This window comes from Littorina saxatilis, linkage group LG12 (assembly GCF_037325665.1).
Source record: "Littorina saxatilis isolate snail1 linkage group LG12, US_GU_Lsax_2.0, whole genome shotgun sequence".
In the NCBI taxonomy this organism is placed as follows: domain Eukaryota; kingdom Metazoa; phylum Mollusca; class Gastropoda; order Littorinimorpha; family Littorinidae; genus Littorina; species Littorina saxatilis.
The window spans coordinates 54,057,632-54,077,337 of NC_090256.1; the positions used below are offsets into that span (position 1 = coordinate 54,057,632).

At 40.8% G+C, this 19,706-nt stretch overlaps 1 protein-coding gene across 1 annotated transcript in view; it reads right to left on the reverse strand.

The window, feature by feature from the left end:
* LOC138982265 (CD9 antigen-like) overlaps positions 1–5,016 on the reverse strand; it is a 103,464-nt gene extending 98,448 nt beyond the window's left edge. The window contains exon 1 of the mRNA XM_070355508.1: positions 4,572–5,016. Coding sequence (XP_070211609.1) covers positions 4,572–4,637 — 66 coding nt within the window. The 5' untranslated portion in view covers positions 4,638–5,016. The remainder of the gene's footprint in view (positions 1–4,571) is intronic.
* Positions 5,017–19,706: the final 14,690 nt, after the last annotated feature.

Consider the following 19,706-nt stretch of genomic DNA (forward strand, 5'->3'; position numbering starts at 1 on the left):
CAGTCAGTCACTGAGTCCACAGCGTCGGCAACCATTCACTCACTTGCGTCTACACACTTTTTCATGTACATGTACTGTCAATGTTATGTGCCCCTTATGTGCCTGTATATGCTACACACAATGTCTGCCTTTTTTGAGATGCCATCTTTCACGTGCAAAAGATCGTAGGCCTATCACATTTCTGTTACCAGGGCTTTGACAAGCGATTAGAGCATCAGAGTTAGAATCATACTGAAAATCTTCTACATAGCCTGATCTAACGGTTTGGATACTAAAAATCTACAGTCTGATGTTTGAATACTGAAAATCTACTGAAAATAGTCCAATATTTGGATACTGACAATCTATTGAAAATCTACTGCTTGGTGTTTGAATACTGAAGATCTACTGAAAAAAGTCTAATATTTGGATACTGACAATCTATTGAAAATATACAGCCTGATGTTTGAATGCTGAAAATCTACTGAAAATAGTCTAATATTTGGATACTGACAATCTATTGAAAATATACAGCCTGATGTTTGAATACTGAAAATCTACTGAAAATAGTCCAATATTTGGATACTGACAATCTATTGAAAATATACAGCCTGATGTTTGAATACTGAAGATCTTCTGAAAATAGTCTAATATTTGGATACTGACAATCTATTGAAAATATACAGCCTGATGTTTGGATACTGAAAATCTACTGAAAATAGTCCAATATTTGGATACTGACAATCTATAGAAAATCTACAGCTCGGTGTTTGAATACTGAAAATCTACTGAAAATAGTCTAATATTTGGATACTGACAATCTATTGAAAATATACGGCCTGATGTTTGAATACTGAAAATCTACTGAAAATAGTCTAATATTTGGATACTGACAATCTATTGAAAATATACGGCCTGATGTTTGAATACTGAAAATCTACTGAAAAACATCTAATATTTGGATACTGACAATCTATAGAAAATATACAGCCTGATGTTTGGATACTGAAAATCTACTAAAAATAGTCTTATAATTGGATACTGACAATCTATTGAAAATCTACAGCTTGGTGTTTGAATACTGAAGATCTACTGAAAAAATCTAATATTTGGATACTGACAATCTATAGAAAATATACAGCCTGATGTTTGGATATTGAACATCTACAGCCTCACTTCTTTATTGAATAGATTTTGTGCACGAAGGCGGCTTTTTAGTTTCGTTTATTTGCTTGTGTTTACATGACGGTTGATACAGGAAAGGAGATATCTTTAAAGCATCAGTTCCCGTGCAAGAATTCATTTACAAGTTAAAAATGTGAATTAACTGTTTGAAAATGCCTCATTTTTCAAGTCTAGCTCAAACAGTTGGAAACTCGCTATACGACTACGAGGACTCTATGTTTAAAATTTAAACCAGTAACATCCACTGCTAAGGATAGGCCCTATATGTATACCGCCCCCGCCGAAAGCGCACCTGCCCTTTCCGAATTCAAATTCACTCAACTGAATAAATTATGGCACGTGTGTTTGGCGTCCTCTGACGCCGGGTCGCCAACCCCTTCATCTCGCATAGGACTGACTTTCTTGGTAGAATGTTCGACTTCGCCAGTATTTGTAAGTTAATGTACAGACAAAATAATGAGCTTTCGAGATTTTAGAAATGACTGCGCGAAACTACGAATTCGCTAGTTTTAGCAAAGTTATGTGCCTTGTGTACGCGAGTTTTTTGCGATTTTCAAACTATATGAGGTTACTATAGGGTTGGTCCCCCCTCCCCCCCCCCCCCCCCCCCACCACCACTTTATGTACGAATCTAAGAGTTCTAGTTTTTGAGATTGTTTGTGCGTCTCACGCGAAAGCGGAGTTTGGCTGTCTGAATGGCGGGATAAAAACGGTCATACACGTAAAATCCCACTCGTACAAAAACACAAGGGCACGTGGGAGTTTCAGCCCATGCACGCAGAAGAAGAAAAACCAGAAGACGAAGAAGAGAATGTTTGTGCGAAGCTGAGATTCGCGAGTTGTTGCTGTCGTTCGTCAGTTTCGTACTTTGAAGTTAAGGTAGGGATGACCAAGGACAGAACCAGGAATGTCGCATAGCGCAGTGAAGGTGTCACTGTTTTAACACGCTGTTTGTGCGGATTGAGGGGGCGAAGGCGGTTTAGGGTTCTGCACTTTTGCGCTTTGTTAAAAACATTATTTTTGTGGGCTTTTAGTAAAAACAATTTTAAAAAGAAAATCCTGGTCCTAAGTCCGGTTTACACTGGTACACATTGAGTATAGTTTAGTCAATATGCAATATCTCTGTCTGTCTGTCTGTCTGTCTGTCTGTCTGTCTGTCTCTGTCTCTCTCAGTCTGTCAGTCTGTCTCTCTCTCTCTCTCTCTCTCTCTCTCTCTCTCTCTCTCGCTCTCTCTCTCTCTCTCTCTCTCGGTCTCTCAGTCTCAGTCTCAGTCTCTCTCTCTCTCTCTCTCTCTCTCTCTCTCTCTCTCTCTCTCTCTCTCTCTCTCTCTCTCTCTCTCTTTCATTCGTTCGTCCTCCCTAGAACCCATAGGTTACATACTGTCATAATAAGGACAACAACAAAAAACTCCTCCTTACATCAGAAACACACTTCTGAGCGTTGACGTCATGGAGTGCAGCGCTTGAAAGATTAGCGTTGGAGAAACTTCAGGTCAATCAATAAGTGTTCCCTTTGAGTTCCTTAAGTGCTCTACTTCAAAGCAAAGTCCTTGAAAAAAAAGTAACCAATGGCTGTTCGCTGTGTTAACTATCCTCCAACGAACCCCTAAGGACCACTGCAATCATCCAACCAGAAAAAAATAATCGACCTTCCGGTTTTCAACGGTAAATTTGATTAATCGATTTTTGTAGTCTCGGGTTACTGTATTGGTGAACACGAAAGCTGTGTGTACGCGTATCTAAGACTGACGATGTATAACAGTGACTGAGTACGAATTTGACTGGAGGCAGTGGCACATACCTCATCATTTGAGTGATTGGATGTGTCAATTCTGACGCTAGGAAATTGATACTACGGTCAAATTTTAAATGTTGTTCACCGGGCAAGGCGAATGACCGATACTTTCTCCTTCTGCGTTCGTGGGATGCGACTCCTACATACACTAACTTTTACGTGTATGGCCAGTTCTTCCCCGCCATAATTATATAAGCAGTCGTACTCTGTCTTCGGGGTACAACCGGCCGACATGACAATAGAGTGGCTCCTGTGGTGTGAGACCTTTCCGGTGACCGAGAGGACACTTCCCAAGAAAGAACACCTGTTTTCCAAATGTCTATTGTCTTTAGCAAAATATACCTGTTATGGCAGAACACCTGCCATGTACGGACACTTTCGGCTTTTCCAAAGTGTATCTTTTGTGGTATCATTGTAGTGATGCATGAGTTCTTCATATAACTTTTAACTCTTCAGATAACAGGTTATCTTTGAGAGGTCTTTCGGCCAAGCAAGAAACCACGATCTGTATCGAGGATTGAAACTTGGCCTAATTTCACGAAAACACAAAGGTGTCACTGACCAAGCATACAAGTATGAATGTGATTGGTGATACTGTGAATAAAACGAAAGAAGAGGTGAATCAATAAAACAAAATCCTGTCAATGAGTACCTTATAAAACAGATGAAATTTACATACAATTTCAAGTAAACAGCACTGTATTATGCACGGGCTTGGCGTGTACACACACACACACGCACGCACGCACGCCGCACACGCACGCACGCACGCCGCACACACACACACACTGACGAACACACACACACACACACACACACACACACACACACACACACAGTGACACAGAATCACTTACATCCAACGAAACTGCGGCAAAACGTTTAATAACTTTTAGCCATAAGCCACGTTTGAACAGGCTGAGAGAAGCCTGCCAATACATACAGCAATGACTGAAGCAACGACTGACCGGGAACCCGTGTTCTATACTTTACGCTTGACTAGTTCAGTCACGGTTCAAGACCATTGTAGCCTGTAGAACCTCATATCGAACACAGTTTTTAAACTTGTCCAGACAAAAGGCCGATTAGCCTACCGTCTATTCGTCGAACCCTCGTATTGTTCACACACGTGGTCACAGTTGATTCCGTATCTAACGGCTTGGCGGGTCACATAGTATATGTATAGACCCAGACTGTTCGGATAGCAAAACGCGCGGGCACCCACCGAAACTAAAACACTTTAAACAGACTGACTGAGCAACTTGCTTGGGCGTATTTTCATTTTGGCAAGTTCTTCTATATATAATTATATGCATTATACGAGTATATACTGAGGCAATCTCTGCACGGGACAACTATTCTCATTGGTTGCAAGCAATTGCAAAACAGGTAATGCAACCGATGATTTTATTCCGTTTTTATCAGCAGCTAGGTGCAGTGCACGTGTATGTTCTGTTCCTGCGTTGAAAAAGTAAAAGTGCGCAAGAAAACGCCCCAAACCATTGAAACTTGAAAGCAGTGTGGATGAAAAGGTGGGCGCGCAGTTAGTGGCAGGGACTCACTTGAAATACACAAAACGAAAACACGTAGGTAGAAAACACAAGTGCACTTACCAGTATCACGAAGTTCCAGATAATCATCAAATACTTCAAACACGAGGCACATCCTTCCAGAGCCATGGCCGCAAAATGTCCACCAAGTTCCACAAACTTAGCAAGTTAGCAAAATCCACAACAAGACTGTCTCACGAACACTTCACTGGGCTGCTACCACACACTTCCACAAGAAAAACTAGGCGCGCCACAGGTTTAGTCTCGTAGTCTCGTTGCAGGGCCCACACGACGGGAGTGGATGTTGTAGCGGACACACACACACCGACACCGACGCACAGGCTAGGCTTGCAAAGCCGGATGACTGAAGCCACCAACAACGCCCTGCGCTCTGTGTTTGTGTGCAAGCCTTGCGTTTCAAGGACTGATGCGGCAGAAAATGGTGGTTATGGGGTGATGGGGTGATGAAGATTGCTGGTGGAGAGCGTTGTTGCTGTTGTCACGGTCGAACTGCAGTGTGGGTTTGCGGGGTTGTGTTTACCTGTGCTACCGGCTTCTGCGGTGTTTATCATCCCATCTCCCCCCTTTCCCTCGTCGCGATATAACCTTCGTGGTTGAAAACGACGTTAAACACCAAATAAAGAAAGAAGATGTTTATCATGTCCGGGGTCGCAGTGCCGGCTAAAGGCTGGTTTTGTTTGCACTGATTACCGGCGGTGGTGTGTGTGTTTCATTGTGTGTGTGTGTGTGTGTGTGTTTGTGTCACTGTGTGTGTGTGTGCGCGCGCGCGTGTGTGTGTGTGTGTGTGTGTGTGTGACGGTGTGTGTGTGTGTGTGTGTGTGTGTGTGTGTGTGTGTAAATTCTCGCATCACGTAGAGGCTGGTCAGCAGGGAAAAAAACAAAAAAAATGTGTGAAGGTGTGTGTGTGTGTGTGTGTGTGTGATTGCGTCTATGAGCAGTGTACATTATTGATCAATTTACAAATCCTAGTCTGTGATATTCGTAATGGGATTGCTCTGCTGTGAAACCCAACTCCTGTGTTATGAGAGGGTAAATTTACATAGTGCAATATTATATTTGATTGTGATAGTCTTAAAAGACTGACGTGTGACCTTATTTAGATTTTATCTGTACATTTATTGAATTTAAAGATGACACGGACAGCACTTTAGGTCAGTGTTATTGGAAGTATGATAGGTGTGTGTTTTATGTGTGTTGTCCTTTTGTCCAATTGTTGTAATAATCGTTTACAATCGGTGTGCCGAAGAAAATGTTCCATTTTTATGTAACATTTTAATGGACAATATAGTGTTGTTATTGTTATTGTTATTGTTATTGTTATTGTGTATGGGGGTGTCTGTCTGTCTGCTGTCGTCGTCGTTGTTATTGTTTTTGTTGTTGTTGTTGTTGTTGTTGTAATCATGCAGGAAGTAGGCTATTAAAGCTGACTAGATCTTAGAGAAAGGTGGTGGTAGTGACGGGCGCAGTGGCGTGGTGGTAAGACGTCGGCCTCCTAATCGGGAGGTCGTGAGTTCGAATCCCGGTCGCTGCCGCCTGGTGGCTAAGAATGGAGATATTTACGATCTCCCAGGTCAACTTATGTGCAGACCTGCTAGTGACTTAACCCCCTACGTGTGTACACGCAAGCATAAGACCAAGTGCGCACGGAAAAGATCCTGTAATCCATGTCAGAGTTCGGTGGGTTATAGAAACACGAAAATACCCAGCATGCTTCCTCCAAAAGCGGCGTATGGCTGCTTAAATGGCGGGGTAAAAACGGTCATACACGTACAAATTCACTCTTGCTAAAAACGTGAGTGAACGTGAGAGTCACAAGCCCATGAACGAAGAAGAAGAAGAAGAAGAAGAAGGTGGTGGTAGTGATCAAGAGTGATGCTTAGACTGATGGCAGACTCTATTACTTGGTCCTACAAATATGACATCACCTATCTGTCTACTTTCTTTGCAACCACGAATCTAGTCAGAACACTGATCTGGGAGATATCAAGTTGCTTCGTCGACGTGAAGTGTTTTGTAAGTTCTACTCACTTGAGTCTAATCCATGCACAACTGAAACCAGAGTCGTCTTACACTCGAGGAAGCCTGTCCTTTAAAGGCACAGTAAGCAGATACTGGCAGGCTTTTAAACACAGTACAACCACCCTTCTATTTGAACGCTCACCGAACGGGAACATCCTGGCTGCTTTCCGTCGAGAGTGAGAAATTATCAAAGAATTTATTTTCTACAATTTTGGCGCTAGAACTAGCTATCTTTTAAAATCTAAATAATAAATTGACAGCTGGTAACACACACATTCTTAAATCATGAAAGATTTCTTTTTTCATCAAGACAAGATCAGTACAATTCGAAGTTTTGAAAGTTTAAACAAAGATAGCCCAGAAGCAGGGTCACGAAAGGTCGTGTCTCAAAGCAGACGATTTTTCTGCACAGCGCTCGCTTTCTTTGAAGCCAGCCTCCGCCGAAAAGTTCGTGTGATTCGCAGCCGTTTGTTGCGTTTTAGAATCAGAGGTACACAATACCGTGCTATTGCACATACAGCCAGTCGCATTGAAATCACAAACTGACGACTAAATTGTGAAAAAAAGAAAAGTGGATCACACGGGTTTACGATGGCTCAGGGTTCAAACGAACTGTTTCATGTAATGCTATTAAATGCTATTGCAAATGTGTTCCATAAGGTTAGAATTGGTTTTTTTCATTGGAAGATTTAAATCGTTTTGTAAACCATTTGAGACATAGGGGAAAGGCTCCTAATATGGACCGGCTCCTAATATGGACCACCTCTTGTTCTGACAAATTAACGGCGCTAGAGCGCTCAAGACAATTTCATTCGCTTTATTCTGGATAGGTTGCACATGTCAAAACAGTTGCAGAAACACAAACCTCAAAACCGTTAGGCTTTTTCGCTTTTTTATATTTAGTCAAGTTTTTTTCACTTTTGGCAGCGTTCACTCTAAATTTGCCGCCTAAAACGGACTCGTTTCTCTCCACAGCCGAAGCTTTCATAACACAAAAATGGCTATATATGACAGCTAAGACAGTATTTGTTACATTTTAAGTGTGTAACCCGAGTTTCTACTGCAAACAAAAAATAATAGCAAAACCTCAAAGTATGTGTCTTTTGTTTTGGAAGTTGATAATTTCACTTATTTTCACTCTGTTTTTGATAAGCTTCTTCAGTTTCCTGGTGTGCTTCAAATAATGCTCTTATCAACCCGAAACAGCTAAATCTAAAGCATATTTGAATTAGTCTGACTTGCACACTAAGTTGTATCATGTTATTTTGAAGTATAGGGGGCTTTTTACAGTGATTCGTGAAGGCCGCTTCACTGTTCCATATTGGGCGCCCAGGCTCCTAATATGGATCATTTTGTGATTTTTTTCTGTATTTAATATTTGCTGAAGGTCTATCAAAGCTATTTCACTCTAATTAGGCCTAACGGTTAAACAGTAAGAGAGAAGGACTACCAACCACAAAATGAAACTTCTTCGCAAGAAAACAAGCTAGTTATCAGCAATAAACAAAAAGTGGTCCATATTAGGGGCCCTTCCCTGCTGGGGCTTTAAGCTTGGTTTATGGCGCAACACAAATGTAGGTGATTTCATCTTCTCTTCCAGGCTATTTTGCATTTTATTTTATTTTTCGTTCTTCGAGGAAAAAATCGTTCAGTAATGATCTTTTGCAAAGAAATCAGTAACCGAATAACCACACCATAGCATATAATACCAGCTTATACCCTGCAAGTCGACCTAGCAGTGGTCGATGCACAGGCATCAAAAACCATTCCAATGAAATGTCAGTTTTAACCCACAACAAAGTTGATCAGGCGTGTAGCAGAAAAAATGATATGATGAACACCTTTGTGTTGTACGGACGACAACAAAGCATGAACAATAACAAAAGAGTCTCAAAACAAACGTTTCAGTGAATGCTAATACTTTTTTTTTAGGTGAGAAATTACTGAAAGAGCAGCAGTGAATACATGGGAAAATCATTTTAACATAAAGGGGGAATCGAGACGAGGGTCGTGGTGTATGTGTGTGTGTGTGTGTGTGTGTGTGTGTGTGTGTGTGTGTGTGTGTGTGTGTGTGTGTGTGTAGAGCGATTCAGACTAAACTACTAGACCGATCTTTATGAAATTTTACATGAGAGTTCCTGGGTATGAAATCCCCAGACGTTTTTTTCATTTTTTCGATAAATGTCTTTTATGACGTCATATCCGGCTTTTTGTAAAAGTTGAGGCGGCACTGTCACACCTTCATTTTTCAATCAAATTGATTGAACTTTTGGCCAAGCAATCTTCGACGAAGGCCGGACTTCGGTATTGCACTTCAGCATGGAGGCTTACAAATTAATTGATGACTTTGGTCATTAAAAATCTGAAAATTGTAATTAAAATTATTTTTTTTATAAACCGATCTAAAATTACTTTTATTTTATTCTTCATCATGTTCTGATTCCAAAAACATATAAATATGTTATATTCGGATTAAAAAAACAAGCTCTGAAAATTAAAAATATAAAAATTATGATTAAAATTAAATTTCCGAAATCGTTTTAAAAACAATTTCATCTTATTCCTTGTCGGTTCCTGATTCCAAAAACATATAGATATGATATGTTTGGATTAAAAACACGCTCAGAAAGTTAAAACGAAGAGAGGTACAGTAAAGCGTGCTATGCAGCACAGCGCAACCGCTACCGCGCTGAACAGGCTCGTAATTTTCACTGCTTTTTGCACTAGCGGCGGACTACGCGTCGGTCATTGTGAAAAAATGCAGTTCGTTCAGTTTCATTCTGTGAGTTTCACAGCTTGACTAAATGTAGTAATTTCGCCTTACGCGACTTGTTATTGATTACGGTTCCTGTGTGCTATAAAACCACGAGTGGAAACGCGGCTCGGGTATACTCGCATGAAAAACAAGTGACGATCAATCTTTTATTGCGGGTATTTGAAAAGGAAAGGTCACAGTCCCGATGGTTATTGACAAGTTGTGGTAGGACTTACCAAGAAGAGCTCAGGCTAGTCGTCTTACGCTCGAGGAAGCCTTTCCTTTAAGCTTGGTTTATGGCGCAACACATATATATACTCTGGTAGGTCTTTGCAAGTATTTTTTTCACTTGCTGTTTATTTCTCTATTAATGTCAGATGTAGTGCTATTTGCACAAAAGACGGTAAATCCAATGTTAGTTTTCAGCCGCACTTTGTCCCGGATTACAGGTAGAGTGATAACTATACAATACGGGTCATGTGCTGTTATGAGAGCTTGCAGGCATAGCCTCCCTCCTCCCCCCTTGTCACGGATTACCATAAAATCCCTAGCAAACGCCCACCCCCCTCCGCATAGATTTCGGGAAAAAGTAATTAAAGGCGTGGGCGTTTGCTAGGTATTCACCCCTTTGCAAGATAAAGTGTCATCACATTTCCACGAGAAAAAAAGGGATACAACCAAGTCAGAAAACGACAGTGGGACAAACACACACAGACACACACACACACACCTACACACACACCCACATACACACACTCACACACAAACACACACACACACTCCTGCACACATACACTAACAGATATACTTACGCATCCACAAATACGCGCACGAAGTACGAAAGCACACACACACACAGACAGACATACCCCCCCCTCCACCAATAAAAAAAAACACCACCACCACCAACATCAACAGAACAAAAGTACACTTAACCCACCGTTACCTCGAACGGGAGTCTTTGTGGTGAACTTATTGATCGCGCGCAGATACCGGGATAATCTTTTCAACCCAGGTCGTGCGCTGTTTTGAGAGATCAGTAATCAGTAACTTCACTCTCTCCAATCGATCTCAACTATGGAAGGTATTCTTCAAAGCATGAGGCTGTGTATAGCTAGTCAAGTTGAGCGAAATTATGAATGGGCAAGCGAAGGGCAATATCCGCAACGACTTTAAAAGGAACTTTCCTACCTGTGTGCAATTTGACAGGCTCTTGACACAGGGTGGGTGGAGGCTGGGTGGGGAGGGGGGAGGGGTGGGGCTGAGATCTTCCTCATAGTACTGTAACCATGGTAGCGGCATTATCAGACTGAAGGAGGGCTCACACTCCACCCAAGCCCCACCACAACCCCGTGTCAAGTGCCTGTGGTGTAGAATATTAATTTTTGTAAATCACTTTACGTGCGTCATTTACTTGGATTCCTGATATCAGATCATTAGACTTACAACAGGGCTGAAGAACTTGCGGAGTGCTGAACAGGCTGGGCAGGACGTGCCAAACAAAGATAATCTGAAGCAAAGGGATCGTTAAGTTTACACGGTTACCTCCCTTCTATCACCCTCTCTCTCTCTCTCTCTCTCTCTCTCTCTCTCTCTCTCTCTCTCTCTCTCTCTCTCACACACACACACACAAACACCCACACACATACACACAGATACACACACATAACACACACGCATATACACACACACACACACACACACCGTGACAAACACACACACACACACACACATACACACATACACACACATATGTGTGCGTTTGTCTGAAATAGAGACCATTTTGTCGACGTACATGCGAATATCTCTTTTTACATTATTTTAGTCAAGTTTTTACTAAATGTTTTAACATAGAGGGGGAATCGAGACGAGGGTCGTGGTGTATGTGTGTGTGTGTGTGTGTGTGTGTGTGTGTGTGTGTGTGTGTGTGTGTGTGTGTGTGTGTGTGTCTGTGCGTGTGTGTGTGTAGAGCGATTCAGACCAAACTACTGGACCGATCTTTATGAAATTTGACATGAGAGTTCCTGGGAATGATATCCCCGGACATTTTTTTCTTTTTTTCGATAAATACTTATGATGACGTCATATCCGGCTTTTTGTAAAAGTTGAGGCGGCACTGTCACACCCTCATTTTTCAATCAAATTGATTGAAATTTTTGTAAAGCAATCTTCGACGAAGGCCGGACTTCGGTATTGCATTTCAGCTTGGTGGCTTAAAAATTAATTAATGACTTTGGTCATTAAAAATCTGAAAATTGTAAAACATTTTGTTTTATATAAAACGATCCAAATTTACGTTCATCTTATTCTACATCATTTCCTGATTCCAAACACATATAAATATGTTATATTTGGATTAAAAACAAGCTCTGAAAATTAAAAACATAAAAATTATGATCAAAATTAAATTTCCGAAATCGATTTAAAAACAATTTCATCTTATTTCTTGTCGGTTCCTGATTCCAAAAACATATATAGATATGATATGTTTGGATTAAAAACACGCTCAGAAAGTTAAAACGAAGAGAGGTACAGACAAGTCGCGTAAGGCGAAATTACTACATTTAGTCAAGCTGTCGAACTCACGGGATGAATCTGAACGCACTGTATTTTTTCACCAAGACAGTACAGCTTCGTCAATCCCCGCGTGAAGGAAATCGCTCACCTTCCACGTGCATAACGTAGTGATATTGACACGCCAGATTAGCGCGGTGGCGTATTGTGCTAAGCAGGAAAGCGCGCTTTTCTGTATTATTGTTAACTTTCTGAGCTTGTTTTGAGTACAACCTATCGTATCTATATGTTTTTGGAATCAGGAAATGATCACGTATAAGATGACATCATTTTTGGATCGATTTCTTAAATTGTAATCGTAAGACTAATTAATCTATTTTCGTTAATTGTGATCACATTTTAAGAGTAAACATGACATATGTATTATATGTTTAGATTCAGAATGTGATGAAAAATACGATGCAATCAATTTCAAATCTGTTTGCAAAAAATCGATTTTAATGACAACTTTAATGAGCAAACTCATAAAATAAATTTTAAGCCTTCAAGCTGAAATGCAATACCAAAGTCCGGCTTTCGTCGAAGATTACTTGACCAAAATTTCAACCAATTTGATTGAAAAATGAGAGCGTGACAGTGCCGCCTCAACTTTCACGAAAAGCCGGATATGACGTCATCAAAGACATTTATAAAAAAAATGAAAAAAACGGCTTGTAAAGCTTTCCAAAGAAACAAACCCTAATTTCCATCTCTGGCCTTAAATCAAATTATTTTTCGGAGTTAGACATTGTAAAGCTTGCCAAAGAAACAAAATCTAATGTTCATCTCTGTCCTTAAATTAAGATTAAAATCAAAAAGATACAAAATAGTCTATCTTCATACCAGAGGTCCAGTTCTAGCCTTTTTCCTTTATATCTGTCTGATAATTACACACACACACACACACACACACACACACCGTCACAAACACACACACACAGACACACACACACACACACACGCACACACCGTCACACACACACACACACACACACACACACACACACACACACACACTATTGGGACACATAGCTCGATCATTTCAAAGCATATGTACACACAAACGAAGATGTCACCAATCATTGTTTGAAACTTTATTGAATTTACATAAATAGCGTGCAGTAATGCTTCACGATGATAATCTCTCCATCGATTTCGATATTCATAAGTTAAACAAGAATCAGCTATACAATTACTTATACAAACAGGTAAATGAAACAGACATGGATACACACGAGTATATAATAGGCATTATGTGCGATTCTCGTATTTACAGTTTTAAGTCTATTCTTCAAGGTGAAGGTGAGATACAGGCGGATAGGGCATGGCTGATGGTAGCGCAGTGGGTATGTGTGGAGACGGGGGAAGGGGGTTAGTAGGCTAAACGGCGTGCAACAAGATTCTTTCTTTCTTAACGAAGGTTATATTGCAACGGGGAAAGGGGGGAGAGGGGATAGAGCCACTTGTCAATTGTTTCTTGTTCACAAAAGCACTAATCAAGATTCGCCAAGACACAATTCTGTAAGTGACAGAGTATTAATCAGACTGATCGTTGGAAAGACTACATTAAGAAATCATGTTCAAAGAGATCGAAAGCAGAGACTATTAAAACCTATAACAATTGAGCGTGAGGAAAATGCCCAAAACACGAATACTGTTCAAACAAATAGAATATGTGATACAGGGCGAATACGGGGTTTTCCGTTGTTGTTGTTGTTGTTGTTGTTGTTGTTGTTGTTGTTGTTGTTGTTGTTGTTGTTGTTGTTGTTGTTGTTGTTATTTTCGTTTCACGCCGCAGATTAGTGTTGATGTCTGAAAAATTCGAGCTGTTTTAATATTTACCGTTTTCAGCAGTACTGTTCAGGGTCATCATTCTGTAAGTCAAAACAGGGTACAGTCACACCACACCGCACTAACAGGTATATTTGCAAGCAATCTCATATGGTGCATGAATCTCTCTTTGGGAAAAAAGACAACGACTAGAGAAATTATAATGATATCACATCCGTCGCTTTGAATTGTCTTAAAGTCACCTGTGTTCTGAACTGATATTGTCGAATAGAGTAGTTGCCCACACCAGAGAACGTACAGTTTGTGTTATATTTGAATGTTTACCACAGAAATCAGAAAAAAAGAAATGAACTGTGTTAAGGGTTGATTGTTAAACTACGAATTACAGTGGTACCTACGATGAAAGAACTCACTTTGGGCCAGACTAAAGGGTACATCTACTCTGGTCGAGTGTGGCCTGTTGTGTAAATAGAAATAGGGACAACAAAAGGTGTTTTTTCTTGGGAGGTGGCTTCTCATCTGAGGGGCCTCTCATCACAGGTACAACTGTGTCACCTACATAAGCAAGATTACTTTGCATTGTGGCCTGCTGTGGTATTCAAATCAGTCAACAAACCCAAGCGCACAATGTCAAGTGAAAAATCCTAGTTTTGTCGTCAAGTTTTTCCGTAGTTTGACATTTTAAACAGTGAAGACAAATACACACACACACACACACACACACACACACACACACACACACACACACACACACACACACACACACACACACACAAACATGGAATCAAAAATACCATGGAGCAAGCAATAAAATCCGACTTTTTCTGTGATCAAGAAATCAACGAAAACAACCGACCAGGCAAATAATTTGAAATGTTCGATTGAGCAAGGAAGGACTAGTTTGTCCGTGAGAAACTCAGCAACAAGATGAAGAATACCGAGGAACAACAGATACATCACCAACAGCAAAAAGAAAACTATCGTCAAAAGCAGCAGCGCCAACAACAGCAACAGCAGCAGCAAAAACAAGAAAAACAAGAACAAGCACAAGCACAACAACAACAACAAGCACAACAACAACAACAACAACAACAACAACAACAACAACAACAACAACAACAACAACAACAACAACAACAACAACAACAACAACAACAACAACAGCTGTAGCAAACCTTGACAAGAAGAATGGTAATCGTATGCAAAAATATGCACAGCAGTACGAATCAAACATTGCAGTATAGCCCTGGTACAAAGAAAATCGTCGTTGAGTTTGTGACCATGCGGTTTCAAATTAGTAACAGATAATTTGTGCCGCCTTTATAACAAGTCAAAATATCACTAAAGAAAAAAAAGTCGCGTAAGGCGAAAATACAACATTTAGTCAAGTAGCTGTCGAACTCACAGAATGAAACTGAACGCAATGCAACGCAGCAAGACCGTATACTCGTAGCATCGTCAGTCCACCGCTCATGGCAAAGGCAGTGAAATTGACAAGAAGAGCGGGGTAGTAGTTGCGCTGAGAAGGATAGCACGCTTTTCTGTACCTCTCTTCGTTTTAACTTTCTGAGCGTGATTTTAATCCAAACATATCATATCTATATGTTTTTGGAATCAGGAACCGACAAGGAATAAGATGAAAGTGTTTTTAAATTGATTTCGAAAATTTAATTTTGATAATAATTTTTATATTTTTAATTTTCAGAGCTTGTTTTTAATCCAAATATAACATATTTATATGTTTTTGGAATCAGAAAATGATGGAGAATAAGATGAATGTACATTTGGATCATTTTATAAAAAAAAATATTCTTTTTACAATTTTCAGATTTTTAATGACCAAAGTCATTAATTAATTTTTAAGCCACCAAGCTGAAATGCAATACCGAAGTCCGGGCTTCGTCGGAGATTACTTGACCAAAATTCCAAACAATTTGGTTGAAAAATGAGAGCGTGACAGTGCCGCCTCAACTTTCACGAAAAGCCGGATATGACGTCATCAAAGACATTTATCAAAAAAATGAAAAAAACGTCTGAGGATATCATACCCAGGAACTCTCATGTCAAATTTCATAAAGATCGGTCCAGTAGTTTAGTCTGAATCGCTCTACACACACACACAGACAGACAGACACACACACACACATACACCACGACCCTCGTCTCGATTCCCCCCTCTACGTTAAAACATTTAGTCAAAACTTGACTAAATGTAAAAAGAAGAAAAAAACATAAAGTAAAACAACAACAAAAACAACATCTACAACACAACTTCTAAGTTACTAGCAATAATACCGCTGCCTTGTGAAATTTCAATAACGCCACGAACACTGAACCTTTAATAATGACGAAGGAAACAGTTGTCTTAAATGTTCAACGAGGATCAGTCACACACACACACACACACACACACACACACACACACACACACACACACACACACACACACACACACACACACACACACACACACTAACAAAAGCAACAAGAAGGCCAAAGAACAAGAACAATAAAACAACAACAACAACAACAACAACAAGAACAATAAAACAACAACAACAACAACAACAACAACAACAGTTTAATACGCTGTTGAGTTGATTGTAATCTTTGAGAATATACAGAAACATCCGAATGCATTATTGAACTCGGTCATCATAACAAAAAGGTGATTAATGGATCTTAGCAGAAAAAGAGTCGAATGGACGACCATCTGTAAGTGTAACGCTGTACACCAAACGCAAATCTAAAAGCATGAGTTTCCTCCCATAAGCAACCTCAAATCAACACACTATAACTTGTACAAAATAAAAGAGAAACAAGGCGACTTGGTTTTTCAAGTTTCTCCATCTCTGGAGAACATGTATTGTGCAGTGCGTGATTTCTTTCAAACATAATGGAGAAGTTACGTTTCCTACGAAGAGCGAACTACGACTGCGAAGATTAATGTTTCCATGCTTCATTGCTGTATTTTGTTTAACCTTAATAGGGACCGCGTTAACCGAGCATTTCCGGCTGTTTTACCGGTAATGGCAAAACAACAAGAGGTTAGTTCATGGAACGGTTATTTGAGACGAAACGAAACATTCACATCCATGATGTGATCGAATTTAAGGCATGATTAAAGTTCTTTCATTTATGTAATAATTATTTGTAAGACTGACCACTGCAAAGACCATCCGGTCAACGTATTCTTGAATGTTTCGTTTTGTCTCAAACTAAACGCTAAATGAACTTTATATCTTTCTTGTTTTTTTGGTTCTATTTTGAACGTGAGCAGTCTATCAGTTCCGGATTTGTATTCTATCCCCCCCCCCCCCCCCCCCCGTGAGATAAACATAGCAATACAACCTGAACAGAAATGGCTGGGCTCAATACTAAAACAAGAACAAAAACTTAGCTTCAAAAGGGAAAGAAACACTCTATGCTCCTTTTCTGGGACACGAAAGCAAATCGCCTATAAATAAACTGTACACCATAATACAAGAATGTCTGAAGATAACTCCAGCTAAGTTTCTAAACCCAAGACCAGCAGTAGCATCTATATGCACAAGAAACCAATATGCGGTCCAAGCTGTGTCCAAAGAAGAGCTTGACTGGTTGAACATAATGTGCCCTGAGATAATTTTATTATTGTCCGTACGTGGGTTGTATGGCGACAAGATGAAAAATGATTCAATGATTCAGATTTCGACGAAGACGACAGCCATCAGCCATTGGGCGCCTAACGGATGCCCCCATGCCCCCCTCCCCCCTCCACCACCCCCTTCGATACCATAGCTATTGTGTCCGTTGAAAGTAGCCAGACAAAGGAACTGTCACAGTGCGCTTGATCAAGGGTCAACGTATATGAACTATATGTTGCAAACATTTCAGTCAACCTGATTATCGAGTTCGTATTATGTCAAGGGTACATTATTCACTTTAATCTCAAGACACATACGAGAGAAAAAATCACGAGTGGTCATACACAAGATAATTGCAGCTGTGTTCTATAAAAAGAACGAATTCATCATCTATAGGCAACACATACACGTAACTGAATATCAACAAAGACTAAACACCATCCAGTCAGTAAACAAACATAATTCAACACCTCATAAGATCATGAATATTCTCCGTGAATTTGCAAATTACACATTTATTTAACAGAACTGAAACAATAAACACATACAATATTCCAAATGCACACCAACAAATCTGTTCGCCTGGCATTTTCACTCTCTTTGCCTTTTTTTTTTAGAATGCTGCCTCGTACATGCGCAGAGATTGTTGCTTCAATTGCAAATTTTTTAAACACAGTTTAGAATCTCCACTGCAGCTGGAAGTCACAAGATCCGGGAATCCATGTCATCTTTGATCAACGGGGACAGAGCCGCGTAAACCAAAGGGATAATCTCTAAGATGCATACCGACCTCACCGATTCAGAAAACGCCTTTTAAGTACACAAATCTGACTGTGTTGCGACATTTTGTTTTTAAGGGCAAAGTTTCTTTTCGTGAAAGGCCAATATATCGGTGTTGTGAGTATGTTTGTTGTTAATAGTGACACACAATGTAGGTTTTACTGTCAGGGGAACCAGGCTGTGTCCATCCATTACTTGTTGAACTCGTCGCCTGAAGCATGTCCGTTCGTTTTGCATTGAACCTTCTTTCGAAGACACCATGGTTATTGAAGGTCCAAGATGGGCAGGTTCTGCTGTAGCAACTGTGGTACCCGAGATGTAAACAGACCTCAAATAGCAGCACAACTTGTGCAGCCGCGTGAGAGCTTAGATGTCACCACGGCATCTGAAGGACAGACATGTTCTCGGTCTCAGAGGCCCGTTTCATGGGCCAGCAACACAGTCGGTCAACTGCAGTCGAAGATTGTTATGCAGAAATCCGACGAAATCGGGCTTCATCAACAAGATTTTGGTCACCCGGCTCTTCCTCTTTGGGGGTCTGCCCGATTACAGTGCTGTCCTCCCTACCGCGTTCGGACAACCGCGTGGCGGGGATGTAGCTCAGTCGGTAGCGCGCTGGATTTGTATCCAGTTGGCCGCTGTCAGCGTGAGTTCGTCCCCACGTTCGGCGAGAGATTTATTTCTCCGAGTCAACTTTGTGTGCAGACTCTCCTCGGTGTCCGAACACCCCCGTGTGTACACGCAAGCACAAGACCAAGTGCGCACGAAAAAGATCCTGTAATCCATGTCAGAGTTCGGTGGGTTATAGAAACACGAAAATACCCAGCATGCTTCCTCCGAAAACGGCGTATGGCTGCCTAAATGGCGGGGTAAAAAACGGTCATACACGTAAAATTCCACTCGTGCAAAAAACACGAGTGTACGTGGGAGTTTCAGCCCACGAACGCAGAAGAAGAAGAAGGACAACCGCAGTTTTGTGACGAAGCGGTGGTCCGACTGTCAATATGACCACCGCGATTCCGGCCAAGTAACGCCAAGCTGACAGGACTGGTAACACTTCCATTCCTGCTAGACGAGGGGCCGCCGAATCTAAAAGAAGCTGCCAGCCTACATGTGTTGTAATACAGTGTGTCATTTCTGAAACACCAGTATTCCTTGCTAATGCAGTAACGGACTTCACATTCTGCGTCACATAACATCGCGCAGTAAGCACCACAGTACCGGGATGACCGGCAGTTCGTGCGTTTTGATGCTGGTGGTATGAACAAGTGTGCGTCACAGATGGCTACATTTTGTTTCATGAACTAACACGTTTAGTGATTCAGTTTCCGTTTGGTTAACTACGTAAAAGCGTTGCAAATGACGACAGGGAATTTATAAACCATTACCTTTGGTCTCGTGTACGTCATTGATGACACAGACTGTTTAAAGCGTATTAAAAACTAAAACCCAAAATACGTCTGTAATACGTCATACATGAACCCTGTTTTGTCCAAACTTGCGTCACTCCGTCACCATTGTGACCACAGTATCCTCAAGACAAGCAAGGCCTGATTTTCAGTACACAATGTTTCAAAGTTAAAACAGAACCCTGTTTGCTGCTCCCCCCCCCCCCCCACCCACCCCCCTCTTCCCCCCCCCACACACGCACAC